Source organism: Apteryx rowi, unplaced genomic scaffold, assembly GCF_003343035.1.
Source record: "Apteryx rowi isolate R43461 unplaced genomic scaffold, aptRow1 scaffold_163, whole genome shotgun sequence".
NCBI lineage: Eukaryota > Metazoa > Chordata > Aves > Apterygiformes > Apterygidae > Apteryx > Apteryx rowi.
In genome coordinates, this window is record NW_020447897.1 from 1,429,685 (window position 1) to 1,451,977 (window position 22,293).

At 32.5% G+C, this 22,293-nt stretch overlaps 1 protein-coding gene across 3 annotated transcripts in view; it reads right to left on the reverse strand.

Moving 5' to 3' along the window:
• RFX3 (regulatory factor X3) overlaps positions 1-22,293 on the reverse strand; it is a 129,127-nt gene that overhangs the window by 19,539 nt on the left and 87,295 nt on the right. For 2 of the 3 annotated variants that reach the window (XM_026059987.1, XM_026059986.1), the window contains 5 exons: positions 11,980-12,054; positions 7,223-7,404; positions 6,557-6,676; positions 1,391-1,512; positions 15-127 (listed from right to left, as the gene is read on the reverse strand). In XM_026059987.1, the coding sequence (XP_025915772.1) occupies positions 15-127; positions 1,391-1,512; positions 6,557-6,676; positions 7,223-7,404; positions 11,980-12,054 (612 nt within the window). The remainder of the gene's footprint in view (positions 1-14; positions 128-1,390; positions 1,513-6,556; positions 6,677-7,222; positions 7,405-11,979; positions 12,055-22,293) is intronic. The other variant, XM_026059985.1, reaches the window with a different exon arrangement.

Here is a 22,293-nt window from a genome sequence, read left to right on the forward strand (position 1 = left end):
CTTGTAGGAAATACCTCACAGTGCTCTCGATAAAGACTCTGCAGGGATTTGATGTCCTCAAAGGTAGTACCATCTGGCAAAGAAGATATTTCAACTTCTCCAAACTCTGGAAGTACGCGAGATGCATCTGTTTCCATGACAACATAATGGCAAAAAGCTATTTTGAATGGTGCCAAGTACAGTTTAATTCAGAAAACATTTAAGGGCAATACAAAGAAAGGAATTCCAAAAGGTCATAATGTTTAAAGAGAAAAGTCTTATACATGTTATATTTTAAAACTGTAAATAAATCGGCCAGCACTTTTCAAGCAAAAGCAAATGTTAAATTATTCTTGACAGGTAACATTAAAAAGATGTCATATACATACTACATCTATATAAAAAAAGTTAACACAAATATTTTCAGAATATTACAGAATGATGCAAAATATTTATGTCAATATATAAAAGATTAACATAATTTAATAGTTTTCATTTTGCTCGACTGAAGAATTTCTATGTAGTCAAATATGCTAGAGTTTAGTACACTCAACAATATATTTTTATTTGAAATCTATTAAATTTTCAACTGAAGCCAAGGTGTGCTTTTGGTATTTATCACAAATGTTTCCAAGAGACAGGCTGGTTTGAAGGAAAAATGCATCATCAGCTGGAGGGGAGGTTGGCACATGCAAAGGAAGATTCAAAACATTTTAACTCTACCTCTCCGTTACCAGTGATTTCAATAATAGCTGAGTTAGGCCAAAGGATCTTGAAAATCCCAAAATACAAACTCAAAAATAAGCCTATTGCAAAAGGCTTACTACTGCAATAACACAGCCAATCAGCCTTTTTACATAAACAAATTGCTAATTACTTTTTCTTTCCACTACAGAGAAATTTACATGCTTAGCTAGATCTATGAATACACAAATTGGACATTTTTAAACATGAACCTTGGAGATCTAGTTTTAACTATTTGGCTCTTTTCATTTCTAACACATTCAAAACAGACCACAACAGTGGTTAGCCTCCAAGTGCAATGCAAAAAACCCCCAACACTTTATTTTTATTTAAAAAATATAAAAATGCTGTAAAGCACATGGAGGGAACCCATTAGAAATTAGTAGAACTTTGCATGGCAACTTCATTACAATTTATACAGTATTACAAATACCATGTAAATACAGAATCTGCATTTTTTTTGTTCTTATATGATACACATTAAATATTGCATGAGGCTCACAACACAGAACATGTAGTTTAACTATCTTTTTGTTCTGTTATTAGCAAAAATTTTAAAAAGGCCTTGATGACTTTATAAGCAATTATTTTACTTGTGTRAGTTGATATTGATGGTAATAATGGATTTTTGTTTATTTTTACAGCTGTATAAAACGGACTTTCATACCTAAAAACTGCTGATGGTGTTGACTTTGGGCAATTACAGTTTGTTCAACAGATGTGCCTGTCTGTTGACCACTTCCTGTGAAGCCATCTGCAACTCCATCCACTTTCTGCATAGGCTTATACCTAGAAAAATATCAAATACATAATTACCCTTTCTGTTCATTTCTTCATAAATGACATATTGCAATTTATGTTATGTCTGATTTCTCAATCCCAAAATAAAGTTTTCCCAGGTCATATAGAGGAAAAATAACAGAAGAATTTACAATTTTTTTATTTATTTTGCACATAAGAGAAGAAACAATGACTAAAGGAAAGCTAGAACATTAATAATGCATTACACAACTCATAAGGTGGTATTACAGCACCACTACCAGCTTCTTCTGTAATTTAGCTTAGGAACAGCATACCCCTACGAACAGTTGATTTACACCAAAAGGAATCACATCTTTCCCTTTCCAAATGACCTGTCTTCCCAGGAATTAAGTAACTGAAAAATAAGTGTGCATTACCTTAAGAACACCACCACCGCTATCTGAAGACAAGGAAACTGAAAGAATTTTGAAATGTAAGAAACTCCTCTTGAAAGCTTAGAAGGCCTGAGAAAGCTACTCAGAGACCTAAAATCTTCATTGCTCAAGTCTCAAAATATTTTATAAAGGATAAAAATGTTTCTATATAAATAGAAATGTTGGTTTTGATGAGCAAGTGTTCTAAGAAAGTCTGACAGACTGAAGTTCCTGCCTGTCACTTCCAATGCAACTGAGAATTAACTCTGTCCCAGCTCTTAATGGCAACATATTGGAAGCTTTGCCCTTTTGAAATAAGAAAAGAAAGTAAGAGAAACTCCAAAGCAGAATACAGTGTGTGTTAACTATCACTCACATTGGAATTGTTATGCAGACTGTAAAACTCTATGCTAATTGCAGAAATGTGACAAGAAACTCCACTCTGGTGAGAAGCAGTTGAATCAGTTGTGAACACTTTCTCATTCTGTTCCCAATAAACATAAAGCAGCAATGTCTTGTTTATTTACTGACATTTTACTTTAAAAGAAAATTTCCACAAAAAATTCCCACTCAATATCCTGGGCATTCCTGACATGCATTTAAATATACAATAACATAATGTATACAAAGSTACACTTTTCAAGAGAAGGATTCCTAGACTGATTAACATGAAGTTTTATAACTTTAGGAATGTTAATGCTTGGGAACAAAGATGACGCCTACCAAAATCTCTAGGACATGAGGTTGTTGCTTTCTTTAACAACCCAGTGTAAAATCCTATGCCTGATGAAGTCAATAGCGAAAGTCTAATTGACTTTAATAAGACTAAAATTTCAACTCTGGTAAAATGGTAGCACTGAACTCTTCTGGATGGGCTTCTTGCTACTTCATAAACCTATCTGTAATCCAAGCATTTAATTTGGGAAGAGGAGCAATTTCTATGAATATTTGTAAATCTAAACCAAAACTTTTAGACAGTTCATTACTTTTTACAAAATACGTAATTTCACAAACTTTTCAGCTCTTGAAATACAATCCAAAATACTTTGGAGGCATAAAAATTGCACTCTAAGAGTTTCTGGAATATGGAAAAAAACCTTTAATTAAAAGCATAAAGGCCAACTTAATCCTTTAGTGCTGGGAACCAGGATTATCCAGCTACTTGCTTTCTTGCAATTCACTGTGCTTTATTCAAAATATGCTGGGAAAAAATCTTAATTCTGGCACTGTGACAGGTGACTTGTCACAGGAGTTAACCAGTTTCAACAGCATTAGAAAATCGGCAGCAAAATGCAACCAAGGAATGATAAATTCTTTTTCAGGAGCTTCAAATGAAACATATGCAGGCATATATGAACAATTTTAGATCTGCTGTCTTTTATGGATAGTACAAAGTGGAGCTTTGGCAGTGTAGATGACGAAAGACTCTCCAGAGTTTTTTTGATAAATTCCAACTATTTTTGGTGCATGGAAAAAATATTACTACAATTTCCTAACTGGTAAAATTTACATTTTCTAGAATTTTCCAGCCTTTTTACTCTATTTCACTGTTTTATCCTCTACTAACATATACCCTATTCCATTTTTCACTCTTTTATCTAGAAAAAAATTGTTTTTAATTACTGAGAGACTAGGTACTGAAAATAATAACTGACCTTACAAGAATATTACAACTTTCAAAAGATACTTCACTCAAGGATATCACTTGAATTTTATATAGCTTAATATAAACACAGTAAAAGTTTGTGAAGATTTTATTTAACAACAGACATTTTCTGAATTTGTGAAAAGCTTTGAAAATCCAGCAAAACAAAACTATTGATATCTGAACACAGAATGAGGTAATTCAAAATGATGCAGAATCATATGCTTCCTTGACTATCCAGTTAGTTTAGAATACAACTTCATTGACTCCCATACTCTAATTGAGACATAACATAATTAACAAACAGAAATTTTCTCTCTCACAAAAGAACAGATTGAGAACTTCTGATTAAAATTCATGAAAAGCAAATAATCCAAATTCATTAATAAGATAAAGCAGAAAAAGGATGAGTGATAAAATGTCTGTTTGATGTTAAAAGCACATATAAAAGTGGTAAGACAAAGGAACAAGCTGAGAACTATCAAAACTATGAGAAATCAAAATGGGCTAAGTCAGAAGACAGACAAAAAACAGATGGCAAGCTTTTTCAGTTAAATTTTTTGCAGGTTTTGGTATGTGCTTATACTATTGCCATACTGCTAATATTTCAGATTTTTCTCCAAAAAATGATACATTGCACTCTATCTTCATAAAAAAAGAGACCAACACTATAAAAATGCATAATTTCTCTGTTTTCCATAAATGTAAGCTTCTTTTTAAAAGATCTATAAATACTAAGAACTGATGCTTTGGCCTCGAAATGGCTTGGTATAAAGTGAATGTTAGACTAGACTATATTCAGGAAGCATGAGAATATGGGCAGGAGAACAGTAAAAAATACAAGTTATTTTCTACGTAAAATAAACATGTAGGGTAAACAAAATGCTTAGAAAGTAGTGATTAGTGATTTCTGATTAAAACAATAATATATACCTTTGCTGAATGCTAAACTGTACAGTGGATAGCAATATTTTTGTTGTACTTATTAAAATGTTAGTTGAACGTTCATCTCCCATAAATGAAAGCAAAAGGCATAATTGGTATGTGCAAGAATTGACAGATGTATTTGAAATTACCTAGAAAGATGGAAGTTTACTTCTGCAAATAAAATTGAAAACATACATGTGAAGAATGTTCTAAGAAAAAGACAGGTGTGCTTATACTAATTTCCCTAGTATAAGCCATAAAGGTAACTCAGCTTCTAAGCCACAAGGTTCTGCTCATGAAGAACTAAACCAAATGGGCTAAAAATGAATCTTGACTTTAGGGATTGCATCTCTGCTACATTTCCCTGAAATGGTCTGACAAGGACAGCTTATGGGAAAGAAATTTCACAATGAGATTGTACTTTAAAATGGCAAGAGTTTAGTGCCAGACTTGAAACTGTGCAAAAATATTTGGCATAATATTAGGTTTTGATACTACTTTATTTCTTCCTAATAATCTTTGTGAGAGCTCCATTCACGCGCACACGCACATGCACGCATGCAAAACAGGTTAAAGGAAAGGTATGCACTAACTGCTGTAAAATACCACATGTGTGATTTCATTCAAGTAAAGATGGGGAACAAACTGACTTAAGATAATGTTGAGAAGATGAAGAACAAGTCTAGAGCCAAAAAATATATGCAGATAGGAAAATAAGAGAACTATGAAATTCAGGCATTTTTGCCTAAGACCTGTGGCAAGGTTAAATAAAATAATAAAATAATAAGGCAACAGATCCAAAGTAGCATCCACTCCTAAAAGTTTCAAAAGGCAAGTCCAAAATCAGTTTGCTATCACAAATCAAAAAGAACACAAGAGATATGACATTAAGGGATGTTGCATACAAACAATTCTGGCCAGACCACTGCGGCATATATCTTTGTTCATGTATATGATTTTGTGTGAGAGTGAATGAAATTTGTAAGAGAGCAAGCTTGAGTGGGTAAAATCAGTTTGCTTACAGATTTTGTGAATATCTATCACTTTTCCTTACCATAAGATCTTGGACTGAGTCATACTAGAAGACATTTCATACTTCCCTATTATGCCTAGCACAGGATGGTTAAGACCATACATGTTATCATGAATATACTCATATATATATGAGTTTAGTGCTGTACCTAATTCTGAAAGTTAATAGTAAAACCATTTCAGATTAAAGTGATTTCTGCATTTGATGTTAAAGGTGGTTTGCATGTCACAGCTGTGTCTGGGGCCACAAAATACACTCAGTAGTCTGCATCAAATAGCTCATTTAACTGGAATTTTTCTGTAATAGCTCTAAAGATGTCTTTCTTGAGATGCTGTCATTTCACGTATGTTTCATGAAAATCAAACATATTAGATATTTCCCTTTAGGGTGATATAGGTTGCTACTGACTTCATTCTAATAAAAATTAGCCCCAAAGAAATCTGCCTATTTCAATTTTTTTTCTAACATCACCTGTCCAGGATAGTGTTTTTTTTCTATAAGCATATCCACACAGTCTTTCTCCACCAGCTTAGCTCTTTGTGGTCATTCACTTCTGATTAAAACAATTTTTTTCTCGAGAATTCCGAGAAAGCGCAACTGCTTTCAGATACTTCTGAATGTTCATGAGAACCCCAGCAACGACAGATGCTGAGGGAAAATTCTTAAAAGATCTTACGGAGAAACTATTCTGGTCACTTTAGTTACTGTCAAGAGAAGGAAATCAACACCAAGCTGAACTTAATCATGAACTTTCTTATAAACAGCTCAAACATGAAATGATAAAGTAAGGAAATCAAACAAAATTCGAAATTCAAGCTCTAACTACTTGTCTTCAGCTTGTGGGAAAAGAACTCAGGACTTTTTGCAAATTTATGACAATTTCTAGGTCCATATTCTCTCATGTTGACTGATATCTGACTTAGGGATATCAACTGCAGATCTGCAAACTTTTATTCTTCACAAAAGGGAAGTTGAAGAGAATTTGCATTAGAAGTTCAACTTTTCCAAGTAAGGAGAAGTAAGCCTTCAACAACCAGAAATTTCACACTGTACCTCTGTTTCTGCTGCATGGGCTGTTGTCTCATAGCCATATATTGCATGTCCTCTTGTAGTCGATTAAGAGGAGAGTCTGGCTTGACACGAATCCCATAATAATGATATTTGGAATTCCCCCTTTATGAAAAAAATAAGAGGAAAACAAAGAACAAAAACATTAGTTTTATGCAGATATATCACGTTTACTTTACAGTTTACCTTGACTGTAAAGCAACAGTTGAAAATTAGGTCTGACCTTCGTTTCAAACCTGTTGTAATTCTACCAGTTTTGGCAAATTAATTCACTCCTTTAAACAAGTATTTCCCAACATTTTACACTTGGAATCCACTTGAATAAGAAAAATAAAATACACATAAATATAACTTATCTAGTCATGGGGAAAAACACAATTCTTAAAATTTCCAAACAGCAAGCTGTATTTTATTTGCACCTGCAGTGTATATATTAAATTTAAACACACAAACACAAAAGATCAGGAAAAATAAAAATATTATAACTTATGGAAAAATGTAAGTGTTTTATATTAACACACAGAATTGACAGAAAAAGAATTGTAATGTTTAAACACTAATTTTATTTGTTTACAGAATAGCATACAAGTTTCTTGTTCACTGTTATTATTCTTATTTTCTAATATAATTTGGGATTTCATTAACACAAACCTAGTTCCAAGTCTTCTGGTCCGTAATCCCATGAAGATTGACCGTATGAGTTTTCCAAAGGAGGCAGCATTGACTGGATCCAACTTGTGTTCCTGACAGTGTCGTAAGTAATGGTTGTAAAGGGTACTTCTTGGGAGACTCACTCCTTCTGCAGTTTCATAGTTGTCTAAAAGCCATTGGAGCTAAATCAAATACAAAACAGCAAAAAAGTAAATTCAGTATTACTTTATTAAAAAAATCTTAACCATACACTACTAATTTACAACATTTTTGAGATCACTTTTCAGGTCTGTTAAACAATAACTTTGTTCTTCAAACAAACAGAGATTCTTTAAATGCTAGCTACAAGAGAGTGTTTGGGGATCTTCAGAATTAGCAAGAAATAGCAGAACTCATTGCACTTGTGACCTCAAGTTAAATTACACTTCTTAAAATATTTTTGATTCAGTACCACAAACCAACACTCGATAAAATTATACTTTGGAGACAAAAGAAAGCTGTAAAGAAATAAAATAATCATGAATAGAATTCATATAAATTGAAAATAACAAATTCCTTGAATTAACAAAAGTTACCTAATGCATTTGTAAACCTGGAATATTACACTCTTTCTCTCTTTGTCACGTGTCAAAAAACATTATAGCATTTAACTTAATAGGATTTTTTACTTCCAGATACAAAAAGTAAGAAACTATTGTATATAAACCAAAGAGAACCTAGATAATATTGAAAATAACTGGTACATCTATGAAGTACTATGGGTGCAATCCCTTTCAGTTGTAGCCTGTTTGACTTTCAGGAGGAGCAGAACAAGATTCTTAGACAAGTATTAATCTTTGCATGTAATTATGATAGGCAATTTTGGAAACATGCAAGAAAACACTTTTTATATAACATCATTGGACCTTACAGATAGTGTACATGCATGAAACATATACAACAATCACTAACATATACAAAAATTAAAAAGGACACTTCAGTAATGCCAGCTTTAACACAATAGGAGAATGACAGAATAAATCAGAAACAGGTTGAGGTCATATTTAAATTCCACTGTTTCAGGTTTTTTGGCACACTAAGTTTTTCCTTAGCTTTTTCCAGTACTCACCATGGTTTTGGTTTCCTGGATTTCTCCTTTAATTTCAGTTTGAATGATCCACAAATTTTATTTTCTGTTTGAATTTTTTTGCCAATTTTCCTCAGTGTTTACATCAAAATGATGCTGCATGAATATTTAAGCTTGCTAGACTCAGAGTTCTTACCAAAATTCTGGATTTAGTTTGAGCATCCAGTGAAAACCCAAGCCAAGGACATTGCATCTTCAAGCCTTGCAACTACATTTTATTCTGATGAGCTAGATACTCACACAAATTTATAATAACTTTCAATTTAGTTCAGTAAAGGAGTAACTCGTGGGACTAAAATATGAATTATTAAGCTACACTAAGCTACACTTGTATATCTATAGAAGGTCTATGTGTTATTTAGTATACTGGTCTGCAGGATTATTTCCTGRTAGCACACTACACAAATTCTGTTCCATCAATGTTTCAAGTAATTTGTCATTTAAAGAACATGTATATCAATATTTTAGTTTGCATTATTCATGAAATGTTTCAGTTCTAGCCTTTTCATTACTGCAAAACTATTACATATTAAAATATAGATTATAACAAATGCAGTGGACTTACAGCTTTGTTTTAATCACAATATGCCATTTACAATACAAATTTACTTTAGACCTTTCAAACACCATTTCCATTCTTTCTTTTTATAGGAAACATGACCATAACTTTTCTTTGTTTCTGAACATAGGCTCTAGACAAATACACAGAAGTAAGCTCTAACTGGTTTCAATATGGAAAATTTTAGCTCAGTTTGTAGGTAATTTTACATTTCAGACAGACAAAATGGAAAAGCGCAGTTCATCATCTTTGTTTAATCTTTCATGTCATTACTTTAAAAGTCTTAACATTCACAAATGTCTTTCAAATTGACCATTTCTCATGTTGAAATAAAGCTGAAGAAAAAATATAACCATAAACATTAACCTTTACCTGAATGTATTAAACTGCTAATTTCACTAATGACCAGACACAAGCATCTCTGCACTTAGAAACAAAGGTGCTTATAACTCTCAACTGTTGCATTTTATCTCCACTAAACAGAACAGATAAGTAACATGAAATATTCCTATCTTTTTCCTAAAGGGAAAAATTTGATTGACAAACAAAAACAATTATTTCCCAATTAACTTCTATATGTAGCATTAAAGATGCTTTCTTCCAGGTGGCTTATAAGCTATTAGAACACTTTAAGTGCACTTTATTAATGATCTGAATTTCTAACAGATGTTATTTTAACCATAACTTGCATAATCCAACACTTGGAAAGCAAAACCAGAGATAAGCAGAAAATAGGGATTTTTGCTCTAGGGTGAAGTTAGTTCAGTAGCAAAGGCTTGAAGTCATTACTTGCTAGATTACAGCCTAGGAGGAAGAGTGCAGCTAATACAGAATTTTAAAAGGAAAATGATCTGCAAACATTACAAATCCATTCTAAATAATCTTTAAAAAACATATTTTATCCAAGAAGAGATACAATTCTAAACCTGAGCTGTTCAGGTTTGAATCTTGGCTTGTTGGTTTACCATATTAACCAGATTTAAAAATGGTAAGTATGAAACGTTTACAGACTCGCACTTCCTAAAGTGACTCTGACGCCAATAAAGCTGCAATGTTTATAAAACGTTAGATTATCAATTGATTAAATACATCAATTTCATGCAGAAAGAAATCAGTAAAGCAAAGAAAACAGAAGAGAAATGACAAATTCCTTAAAATGCATAGACTTTAACTTAGGCAACATAATTCCAGAAAACTTTATAGAGTTATAATAGTGTAGAAATCCTAAGTGTTAAACTAATAATATTTGAATGGCCTAAAGATTTTCCCACAAATTCATATATCATTTGTAAAGTAAACGGTAATAGTAATTAAACACACAGGAATACTATTCTAAAACCCCCAAAACATTGCTTTAAAAATAGGCAAAACATCTGGTAAGTTTGACCTTGGTTGTATTAACTTCTTCCAAAATGACTGAGGCTAGGAAAAACTGATTGACACAAAAAAGATGCACAGGACTCTTTTTTCATAAAATCAGAGATATATCCCTATCTGAATAATTTTGAAAATCCCTACAAAACAGTCAGGAAAGAAATATCATAATAAGACTAGCATAATAAGTAGATGCACATCTCACTATTAGGAACACATTTTAAAGAGTCTGTAACAAAGAGAACGAAAGGACTACAGCTTTCTGGGGTAGAAGAGCTTATTTTATAATTTGCATTGGCTTTAGTACCAAATTTCTGGATTTTATAATATGATTAAACACAAACTTATTATCACTTCAAGTGTTCAAGTCTCAATTCGGATTTCTGTCTCTTTGCCAAAAAAGTTATGGTCTCTTTAACCATGACATTTAAATATTTTTGATATTATTAGGTTGTTTTATCATTAAAAGAATTCTTTTGTAAACATGAAAGGTGGATTCTAGAAGTCCTTCTGTATACTTTATATAATTTGACTTCCCTCTTCCAACTTCAGCATTTTCTAAAAAATAAATTTTCACTTCCAATAAATGTTACTAACTCCTGCTGTCTTTGTCTATCACAATGTAAAACTTTCACAAAACAGTTCTAGTTTTAACCTCCAGATTACCAGACTCATATAGGAAAAAAATCAACACCCAAACCAAAAACCTACTAAAACATACATTTTTTATTTGATTTCTGAGTGACAGCTTCTGTTACCATACTCTTACATTAAAACAACAGGCCAAATATAAATTTCTACTGTAAAATAATACAGGAATTTGAAAGTATATACATTAGTTAGCAAAGCTGAGAAGCAAAAAGGAGGCAATACGAACACAAACTAAACAAGGAAAAAATACAATGCTAGTTATACTAACAGAAGAAAAAACATTTCAGGAAAGACTAGCAACTTACATAAAATTATTATTTATGTAACAAATTTAAAATTAACTTTTGGGCTTTTTCCTTTACCTCAAAATTACATTTAATGGTTTTATTACCATATTTGAAAATCATCTTTTTACACAAACATCTTCTACCTTCTTATAAGGAAAATTCTTAAGTGTAGGATTTGCAAAATAAGAATAAAGCAGAAGGCAGTAGAAAAGACATATATGTGTAATTCAGGCTATCTGTTAAGATTGTTTTCATTTTTTTTCCAGGTCATCACATGGATCTTCAGCATTCTTAAGTCATTTCAGAATAAACTCTCTATTCTGAATAAACAAAGAAACACCACAAAATAACCCAGAGATAAGACTTTCTCTACTTATTTGATTCTTCTCTTTCCCTTCACATGCCCCTAAATTAGTCTGGGTACACAGACTCTTCTTTGTAGACAACTTTACTTAAAATGTCAAAACCTAGATAATTAAGAATTATTTGAACATTATTTTGACATTTACACTATAATCTGCAAAGCAGAAAATGTGTTAACTTTTGTTAACACAGGTACAGAACCTAGGAAACAGACACACTCTGCAGAATAAGGACATTTAACCTTACAAAATAAAGCTATGGGAGATGTAGTATAAGATTACAAGCAACTAAGACATAAAGAGCAAAAAGGAATAATAATATAAAACAAAACATTAAAGGCAGGCTAAGCATGCAGAACAAGCAAGAGATAGTGTAACGTGAAGAAGAGACAACTTACATGGCTGTTGAGAAGAGAGCTTCTGTGAGTGGAAAGACCATCAGACTTTTGCAGTGTCTCAATCGCCATTTCAATCTGATAATAGATGTCATTAAAAAAAGGACTCAAGACAAGATAGTAAAAAAGGCTGGTCAGAGAAATTTTGACAGATTGCTTAAAGATCAACAGAAATGTCAACTTTATTCCTGACTAGGGGATATGGGGTACTAAAAGGTTTCATTCCAAAGTCCCAATGAAGGCAAATCACCCCAGTGAGGCCAGAAAGGTATTTTGCTTGCATATATGCTGCATGATTACATCCTCAAAGTCCATTATGACTTTCTCCCTGCTCAGGAAATTAAAAAAGTAGATGCACTGAAACTTAAAAAAAAAAAAAAGCAACTGAGAAAAATTATTATTAATAAAAGAAAAGCAATCCCTAAATGCAATTCTAAGGCCTCCATATATTTTTCCTCCTGTTGTGTCAGAAAGACGTGTGCACAGCTCAAAATCAGAATTGAATTAGAAACAAAATTTCTGCTCTCTGCAATCACAGAATGAAATCTCAACCCCAAACAATTCTGTAGGTTTTCTGACATCATCTTCAGTGGGACAAGATACCACTGACCGAGCGCTCTTTGAATGTCCCCAGCTCTCAAACTAAATGGAAATTCGGGGTTTATACAGACAGCAGGATCCAGCCTTTAAGAAAAACAATTCAGATTTGTTCACAATAATTTTGTCTTGTAAAAGGATACAAACAGTACCAACAATTATATATATAGTAGTATCACTCCTAATGAAAATGTATTAAGAGAACACACTCACACCCATTCTTTTCTCTCTGAATTTTAATGCATCTTTTGATCAGTTCCTTGATGACAGTGTTAAAGAACAGAATTAGAACCTAACTGTAGTTTAACTAGGGAGCTAGACTAGCAAAAACAACATTGAAAATGATAGAGACAAGGGGATGTGCAGTAAAAAAAGGCACATAATTAATTAGCTACATTAAATGATAAAAACAAAAGCAATGGAAAAAGCCAACTGAACTTTTAAAACAACTTATCATTCTCCCTGTAGACAGTTTTTAATGAACTCTCCATATCCTACTTTAGATATCCCAGTATTATCCAAAGATTTTAGTAGCATAATTTATCAGTATGAGCTGAATTCACTCTAAATACAGGAGAAACTGAAAAATACTTCAGTTTATATTTGAATTTACTGCACGTATAAAATTAGCTTCTCCCTTTTTACAAGGTAACTGACCAGTATTTTTATTGTAGTAACTGCCAACAAAAAAGGAATTTTTTCTCATTTCTGTCTTAAAGTTGTTTAATATCAGCTATGCAAGCCTTTTTATAAAAAATATTTATTGAAAATATATTATTACTATGTAAGAAAACCTGCACTGACATGGCAAAAATATATATTTTTTAATATCCTGATTTCTTCTTGCTTCAGAGGAAAATAAAATACAGCATTCAACTATACAGAAAAGATCAAATTCTAAAATCATGCACTATGATAAAAATTACAAGCTTAAAATTTCATCACAGTAAGATCAATTCACCATATACTGCAGCCATCTTAACATGATACTACAATCAAACAACAAAGAACATATACGCATTTCAATCCTAATTCTGAATCTTAGTCACTGCTTCACAATACTTTGTTTACAGCAGTACTACGAGACTAAAGTTACACCTCCTGCTGCTCATTCCTGCTATTGCACTACCCTCTCATTTTGCTGCAATAACTTATGCAGCCTTGTTCAGAGAACCAATCCATTAAAAATAGTAATATTTTGACTTAGATGACATGCATTTCTTGCTGCCATATTCCTTCAGTGCCTTGTGGTGTTATGTTACAGGCCAAATGAAAAAAGTTTCTTTTTTGTTGTTTGGGGGATTTTTGTTGGTGGTTTTTTTAAGTACATTTTGCCAGAATTGCCACTGAAAACAATGAATCTGTGCCCACAAATCCCTAGATATTAAAACAAGATTTTTCAAGATTTTAAAAGCATTATGACCATCTAGTCTGCTCTTGCTCATAACACAGGCTAAGTAGTATTCATTGCCACTAAAAGAAGTTAATTACTTCATAAAGCTCATAAAGTTTCACTCAGTTAGAAAGGCACTTCTGCAGAGATATCCGATCTATACTTAAAACGATCTTTTTCCATAGTGTAGGGCAAGCATTTCAATAAAAATTATTTTCACTGTTATTTTGCTCATTATTTCTAGTCTAAATTTTGATAGGGTGAACTTTCAGCTTTACCTGACAGACATGTAAGATTACTCTTTATTAACAGAAACCTTCTTCCTACGCAGGTTCATAAATTCATCTTTCAGCTATCTTAGAGCATAAATAAATAGTCTCAATTTGGAGGGAGATTTTCCAAACAATGAATCATTCATCTTGCCCCATTCACCCCTGCCCTTCCAGCTACTTCTTGGTTTTCTCTCATCCCAATGTACTTTATTTTAAAATCTCAGACTTTCAGTAGATTTGAGTCCTCAGGTTTTCAAGATGTTCTACATGAAATGAGTTACTGTGTATATGAAATACCAGCTACTTGAATTGAAAGTTGTTCATGTGAAACTTCTGTTCCTTCAAGCTTTTCAGTTCAAAGTTAGCGACAGGAACTTTCATTTAGCTTCTGGAAAAAACTGAACATGAACTTAAGTCCATCTCTATTCAGAACACCATTTAAGCACATACATAAACTAATTACATAGGCATGAAATGTTTTGTAAATTACAGCCTTGAAATTTTGTGCCAAAAATATGAAAATAATTTAACATTTGAAATCATGTACTGCACAAATACAAAGGTAAGACCGATATTCCTTACTTTTCTAAGAACATGCAGTGAGAGATTACAGTCTAACAACTAACTATATTTACATCTGAGATGCCAAATGAGAAAAAAATTACACATTCATTCATTTGACTGTATGATCAGTCCATATATTTCTCCTATTCTTCTTTCAAAAATGCTTAATTAATACAGAAGAACATTATTTATTAAAGTCTTCACACTGATGGTTGAAATGTACACTATCAATGTGTGACAGGACATTGCCACAGCAACCCCTACTAAACCATGTTAAAAACTGCACTACTAATAGGAATGATAATCAGTGTACATAGTAATATAAATACAGGACAGACTAAATTAGAACATGATAGCTGTGAGAAAAAAGAGATTTTAGATTTTTCTCTCAGTTTACTTGTTTAGCCAACTAAAGTGCCGATTAATACTCCGACATAGGTTAATGATTAAGGGTATTTCTCTGGGGTTAAAGAATTTAACATTCTGATCACTGTATATGCTACTTGTATCCTACAAAGTTCAGTGTTTATGTGATCTACAGATCTGAAAGTTATTAACTGCTGCTGTTAGTTAATGTTTACTGTTCATTAACATGTTACTAGATAAACATACTATAGAGTCTCAGATGCCTATAGCATAGATGAAGCAAATAACAGTCCCAAAATCATTTTGAAAAACTGCCTGCCTAAGGCTTAGTGGCAAAAGAAATATTACTTTCTTCATGATTCAATTAATTAACACAAAATATTTATATTAAGTTGTTCTGAGGAGGTCAGGACATCAGAAAAAACATCATCAGAAATTTAGTCTCTGAGGTTTTGCAATTAATCTGGATATGCTACGGTTTATTTTCTTCATCTGTTGCATCTGAAAACCACTATCTACTGGCAGTAAAACAGGTAGTTTTACGTAGTATCTTAAAATTCAGTTCATCTGTTGCATTATGTTCAAAAAGATCCTGCCTTTCTCCACAGGCACCCACTATTCACAATGCCTTTTATTCACTTTGAAAGGTTTGCCCTTTTAGGCTTTAAACCAAGTGAAATTCTAAAGGAACTTTAATCACATGGTCCATTATGAAGGAATTACTAATTCATCATAYGTGTACTAGAAAGGTTAATTTGGTACAGCCAGCTAAGCTGGGTACCTGTGACAACTGTGTTTACCTAAATAAGGTGTACAGGCATCACAACATTAACCATACTTTACACGATAAATGAACTCTGCTTTTGAAAACATGAGGCTTTCACTCTTTAGGGTGCCACTGAGACGCATTAATTGTAGTGGCTTTCAATTCTGTTTCAGGACAGAGTATTCATGTATGTCATACCATTCTCTGAAACTCGTGCCAGAGGGCTGAGCTGGTTAGATAAGCTTGCCAAGGAACAAAGAGGCTCGAAAATGAACAGTAGTGACCATGATAAGAAAACTCAGGTCCAGCTTTTATAGTCAGGAGAATTAAATTTGAAAGATTTACATTCCTCATAATAGGCAAAGCTGTAGAAGAACCTTTAATAGGTTCTATGAAACGTTGCTGAAGAGAATGAAACAGCAATAGAAAGGCAGAATGAAAATTACTATTTTAAGTCTGTTGAAACAAAAAAAAAATTGAATAAACAGAAAGAGAAGAAGATAAAAATATGTAAATAAACCTGGTATTTTACATATGCCATCTTCAAAAGAATACTGACAAACCTTAAAAGCTTAGAATTTTTCCCTACCTTGATTCATTTGTAAATACAATATCACAGTTAAATATACGTAACAGCTACTGGTCAATATATATGGATGTATATAACATATGCATATTGGCTAGTGAATATAATATGTTCTCTTGTGATTATAGGAGAATATAAGGGGCTAACATAGGGAGCAAAAGCACGTGTGTGTATGCCCAGGGCCCGTAATAGGGAGCAAAAGCACACATAATGCCCATAGGTCAGTACAAATCCAAAATGTTTGGAGTTTAGGTCAGATAACTTTTCCCTCACAAAATTTTCAAATGACAATTTGTTGCCCATTTTTATCTTTTATCTTTTTATCTGGAGGTTTCTAAAAGATGGYCAAAATGTCCAATTCCACCCTCTTTCCCTTGTTTATTTAGGCGTCAACCACCCAATTATACGTTGTCTCTATTATTTTTCAAACAGATTCTAAACTAATCACTGGATTTTTTTGTGGTTGTTTCTCCCACATTTGCTGCAAATCCTTAAGAGAAAAACAACATAAATCTCTTGTCAAGCTTATGAAAGGACTTCAAGAACATGCACATTCCATCTAACTCTGAAAACATACGGGAAAAGTCATGTATTTCCTCAGGTGTTTGTCCCATTAGAAAATCAGAAGTTAGAAACTAAAAGGAAAGTTGAGCTCAGATGATTATTAAAATCAATTCTGATAAATTTAGGGCAAGATAAAGCCAGAAAGAGATAGGCTGGCAATTTTAGAAAACATCGATATTTCAGCAGAAAGAGAAAAATCCACTCCTTTAGAAAGGTGGGAGCTCCATGTCATTGAGAATTGGACTGTTACGAGAACATCAGTGGAAGGTCAGCTGGCATCCAGCTTATGCATTTTCAAATGAAAGAAATGGAGATAAGAAGACAGAATGGAAGAAGAACGTAAAAGGAAGGGATAGAAATTTCTCTCAGAGATTTAAAGCTACCTATTTTTGAGTGTCTCAGGTTCAAAATAAGTCATTGCATTTCCTAGGACACTTTTTATCAATAATTGAAATGGGAATAAATCTTGTTTCCAACAACATTCCATCTTGATTTCTGATATATAAACATAAGAATAAATTTTTAAGTGCCAAAACTGGAAAGAAACTATTAGGTGCTATACAGTGTTTTATGCAGAACCACACCAAAAGCCAATGACTGAAAGCTGAAGCCAGACTAAACCAGAAGAGAAACAAGTAGCATATGAAGGTAGATAGGGTAGCTGTAGCTGATCTCAGTCGCTCACCAGGTCATTCTCCCTTTTTCCCATATTCCTTGCCTTGTGAAGAGGGTGCAGTCCCAACTCAAAACAAAATGGAGCAACAAGGGGCTCACAGGGGCAGAGAAAGACATAAACATATTTTGGCTATACTGCAACACCAAAACTTCTGTCATGGTCTGGAGAAGGTAGGAGAAGCCATGATGCTCCATGACTATGAAACAAAAACTGAAGCAGGAGGAAAAGTCTTGGGAGACAGAGGTTCATAAAGGCAAAAGATCCCCAAATCCTCTAATCTTCCCATCCCTCTAGTTAATTCATACCTGACCCATGTTTTTAGCAGTGGTAGTGATTAACCCTTGCTAAAACTTAGTTAAAAGAAGAAAGAAAAAAAGATTATCTACCTTCTGGTATCTGGAAAACAAGACTGGATGCCTTTTTTCAGAAAACACGTTACTGTTCTCAGTGGAAGAAGACTTGAGTAAAAATGTCTTGCCAGCCAGTGTACGAGGTCAGACTAGATGATCTAACAGTAGTTTGTAGCATAAAAATCTGTGTATCTCTGATTTGATCTCAGACAGTTCATTTTATGCTAAATAAAAATTGTGTTGCAAATTACCAGAAGAGTTCGGGAATGAAGAAAGAAAAAGTTCCTCTACTGGGAAAGAGATTAATAAATAGAATCTCATCTCAAACTATTTTCCAAAGGATAACCACTCCAGTTTAGAATCTGACAATGGATTTTTAAACATTTTTATATCATTTTTTGTTCCAAAAATAATTACAATACTTCTACCAAAATCATATTATCAGGAAATGATATCTGTACTTGATGTTGTCAGCCTTTTTCCCCCTCTATTAATTACATGACTTATTTCGGGCAGGTATGCTTTCTTCAGAATTAAGAGGATGTTTTGTGCACTGTGCTGACTATCAGAAATAATAATTCATGGTGATACAAAATATCATGTTCACTTTGCTTTTATATTCATTCACCTTTAGATCTGCACAAGCCRCACTGAAATAGGATAAATTTCTGCAGCAGTGTGAGTGGAGAGCTCATATGGCTGACAATGACYGACGAATGATAACAGTAATTGTAGATCAATTCTAAAGCTTGTTAGAAAAAACAGGACTAATAGATGGGAGCCTCTCACTGGCTGAAGAGCATAAGAACATATTTATTACTAAATAACTATTTTTTAAAGTTATGATATTATGAAATATGTTCATTAGATCATTCTACTTTGGAGAGCAGTCCTTAGATATTTACTTACGGAAAATAAATGGAAGGTGATTTAGATTTCACTATTAGTATGGCAATAAAACTCCATAGTTATTCTTTTCACTGTAGCTGCCTCTTCTGTAGTGGTAACTGTCAATAAACCATCCAGACTCACCCTTCACATAGGAATCAACACGTACATTAATTTCAAATAGACCACCAGCTAGGGTAAGTCATTTCTTGTACAGTGCAGTCACAATCTATCCTTGACCCATCCACACATACTCAGACCATAATTGTCATATCTGATATAGAAGGTGTCTGCTGTAGCTTGAAAAGAGTAGCCTTCTTTTATAAATGTTTTCCAGAAAATAGTATCAATGGAATATTACAAACAAAAATATTAGTTCTTTATTAAACCCCAAGCAGAACTAAAATTATATTAAAGCATAAGGAAAATAAAGTGAAGATAGATTTAAAGGGGAAAAGTCCCTGAGTCTGTTTTATTGAAGTCTGCAAAAAACATGTTACATAACTTGTGAAAAATAAATAAGATTTTTAAGTTTCATTATCTAAGATACAATTAGTAACACGGAATTATTTTATACATTTAACACTTACCCTGAAACTTTTTTTGAACCTAAGTTAAAAATGTCAGAAATAGTTAATGTCAATGATACAACTAATTTGCTTGTTACAGAAAGGTAATGATTTGATCAGTGAGGTGAATAACAACAAAGCAAATGAAGTTATATGTTGGAAACGATAAACTGAACCTCTGTGGCAAAAGTAACAGAGCTTGTGATGAGCATATGTGTCAGTAACTTTTCATTCATTTCTACTTCCTTCATCTCCATGTCAAAATTACCCAAACTAATTCAAAATTTGGAAACATTTGCTGAGTATTGTAATAGCAATCCAGTCTGGATACATCTTATCTTGATGTCTCCAAAAAATTCTCTAAGCAAGAATGGAAAGTATTATGATGGTGTAGGCAGAACAAGGATCACAAGTGAAATGAGCTCTAGCTATCTGAGGTGCAATCAAAACAAAATATTACATTGCTCTAGTTTGCATAGTTTAATTATACCTTCTGGTAAAATTAAAACAGTTGGTCTTTGACATTACAGTTTAAGCTGAACCTTTTATGTTTCAATTGACTCCTGAATATATCAGCTGAACCCTACATATCAATAGCCTAAAATGGTAAGATCTAAAATCATGTTGTGTCTCTCTTAATTAGCAAGAAATGAACTTCTACTATATACTAATGTCTCATACTTACAGAACTTACAACTACACAGAATATACAATATCTCAAAAAAAGAAGAAACTATTTAAGGCTAAAAATGCAATTTTATAGTTTTAATTCAGTTAGCAACATTTGTTTTTTCTATTCCTAAAAGCAAGTTGGTACGTAAGTATAAAGTTACTTAGAGCAACTTAACTGAAACAGCTTGTTTTTTCTGACACATGAAGTAAGAGAAGGATATGTTGAAGACATGAACCTTARATTTTGTTAAATTTTGGCAAATTTGACTTCTAATTTTGGCAAAAAAAATTAACAGCTTTTCATCTGCAAAATATAGCATGGAATTTTGCTATCATTCAAATGATTCTAGGATATCCCACTTCAAACTAAGTCTACTACTATTCATTTGTGTTTACTAGATGCATTTAATCCTCACTTGATTTCACACTCAATTCATCATTTCCACTTATTGAATTCTGWTGTCAGTGCATAATACCAAACTTATAGCGTGATATGCAAAACATAAAACACATTTGCACTGATTTGATTAAGGTGAAAGTTAGCACAAGTTCTAAAAGAGGCAATATTTGTATTCAAACACAGAACAATTTAAAACAACTAAGAAAACATTGGAATATATTTGCATTTAAGTAATTAAAAAAACATAACTTTTCAAATTTACCTCAGTCTAGAAAACTCATTCCTTACTTGTGCCTAGAGAAAACTACTCCTGTTCTGCCTGCACTTTGTAATCATGAAGCAATGTGAAAAATTCCATGAAATATTTTTAAAATAAGTAAAATACATGAATATTTTTAAAGAAAGAAAATCAGGTTAAAGTGTTGGTTTTAATTAAATGAATCTGAAAGAGGAAGGCTGCTCTTCACAGAAATACCATGTTTTTATTAAAGTCTTGCAAAATACAGGCAAATGTTAATATACACCCTCTTTTCTTTAGTAACAAAAAAAATATACATAAAACTCTTTACTACTAGCTGAAGGGTCCCTCTATGTTATTGATCTATACTACTCATTAAGTGAATTATGTCTCTTCAAATTTTTTTTTCCAGAGAAAACAATATAACACAGTCAAGGAAGTCTTAAAGTTTAAAGGAAATAATACTTCTTTACATTGTACAAAAATTTTTTATTTATCTGTACTAGCTACCTGTAATCCTTTGAAGAATCAAAATTAAGAGATTTTATAGGATCATCTAAATTATCTGATATCATAGTAAAGGTTCATCATCATTCCAAATAAAACTTAAAAGAGTATTAGTTTTTTACTCATTACAGTGGTTCCTAAAAATAAAATCCTTTAACTTCATATCCCCTTTGACTACTGATGAATCAAAATTACTAATCATGCTTTATCACCTTTAGTACATTGTTCAACTCTTCTTACTCTGTATCTCACAATTCTCTTCCACATAATTTCCAGATCTCTATAACCAGATCAAAATACCCAGAAGAATTAGGTAAAAGTGTTCATTAATGTTATGCAGCAAAGCTAGATGAGGTAAAAACTTATTGTATTAATTGGAATAAGGGCTGATTGAGTAAGCTCCCATGGGAGAAGTCTGTCTTCAGGTTTAAGTTTCSACAATATGATCTATCACAGATGTAACAGAACACATCTTCCGATATCACTATAAGACACCTCCCTTATGAGCTTTTGATCCTGAATAGACTTTTGAGAACTACCATAAATAAGTAAATACAAAGTATTAAAAGGCAATACATCAGTGTTCTAAACAAATGTAAATATTTTGAAATAAGCTACCAAACCAACACTAATATGTAGTTGAAATACAGAACAAATGCAGGGAAGTTAAACATATCTGTAAGTTATATTATTTAAAGTTTGCATCTAATAACATAATTATTCTCAGTAACACTTTCTTTTTCATAAAAAGTATAAAACATTAAAGGAGGCTATTTTAGGCCCAACTCTACAAATTTTCAAGCTTAAACTTATTCTTACATTAGCATCACCAATGCATTCACTGACATTATTTGCATGCATAAATCTAACCTACAGAATGTAAATATTTTCAAGCTCTCAAGGGAAAGG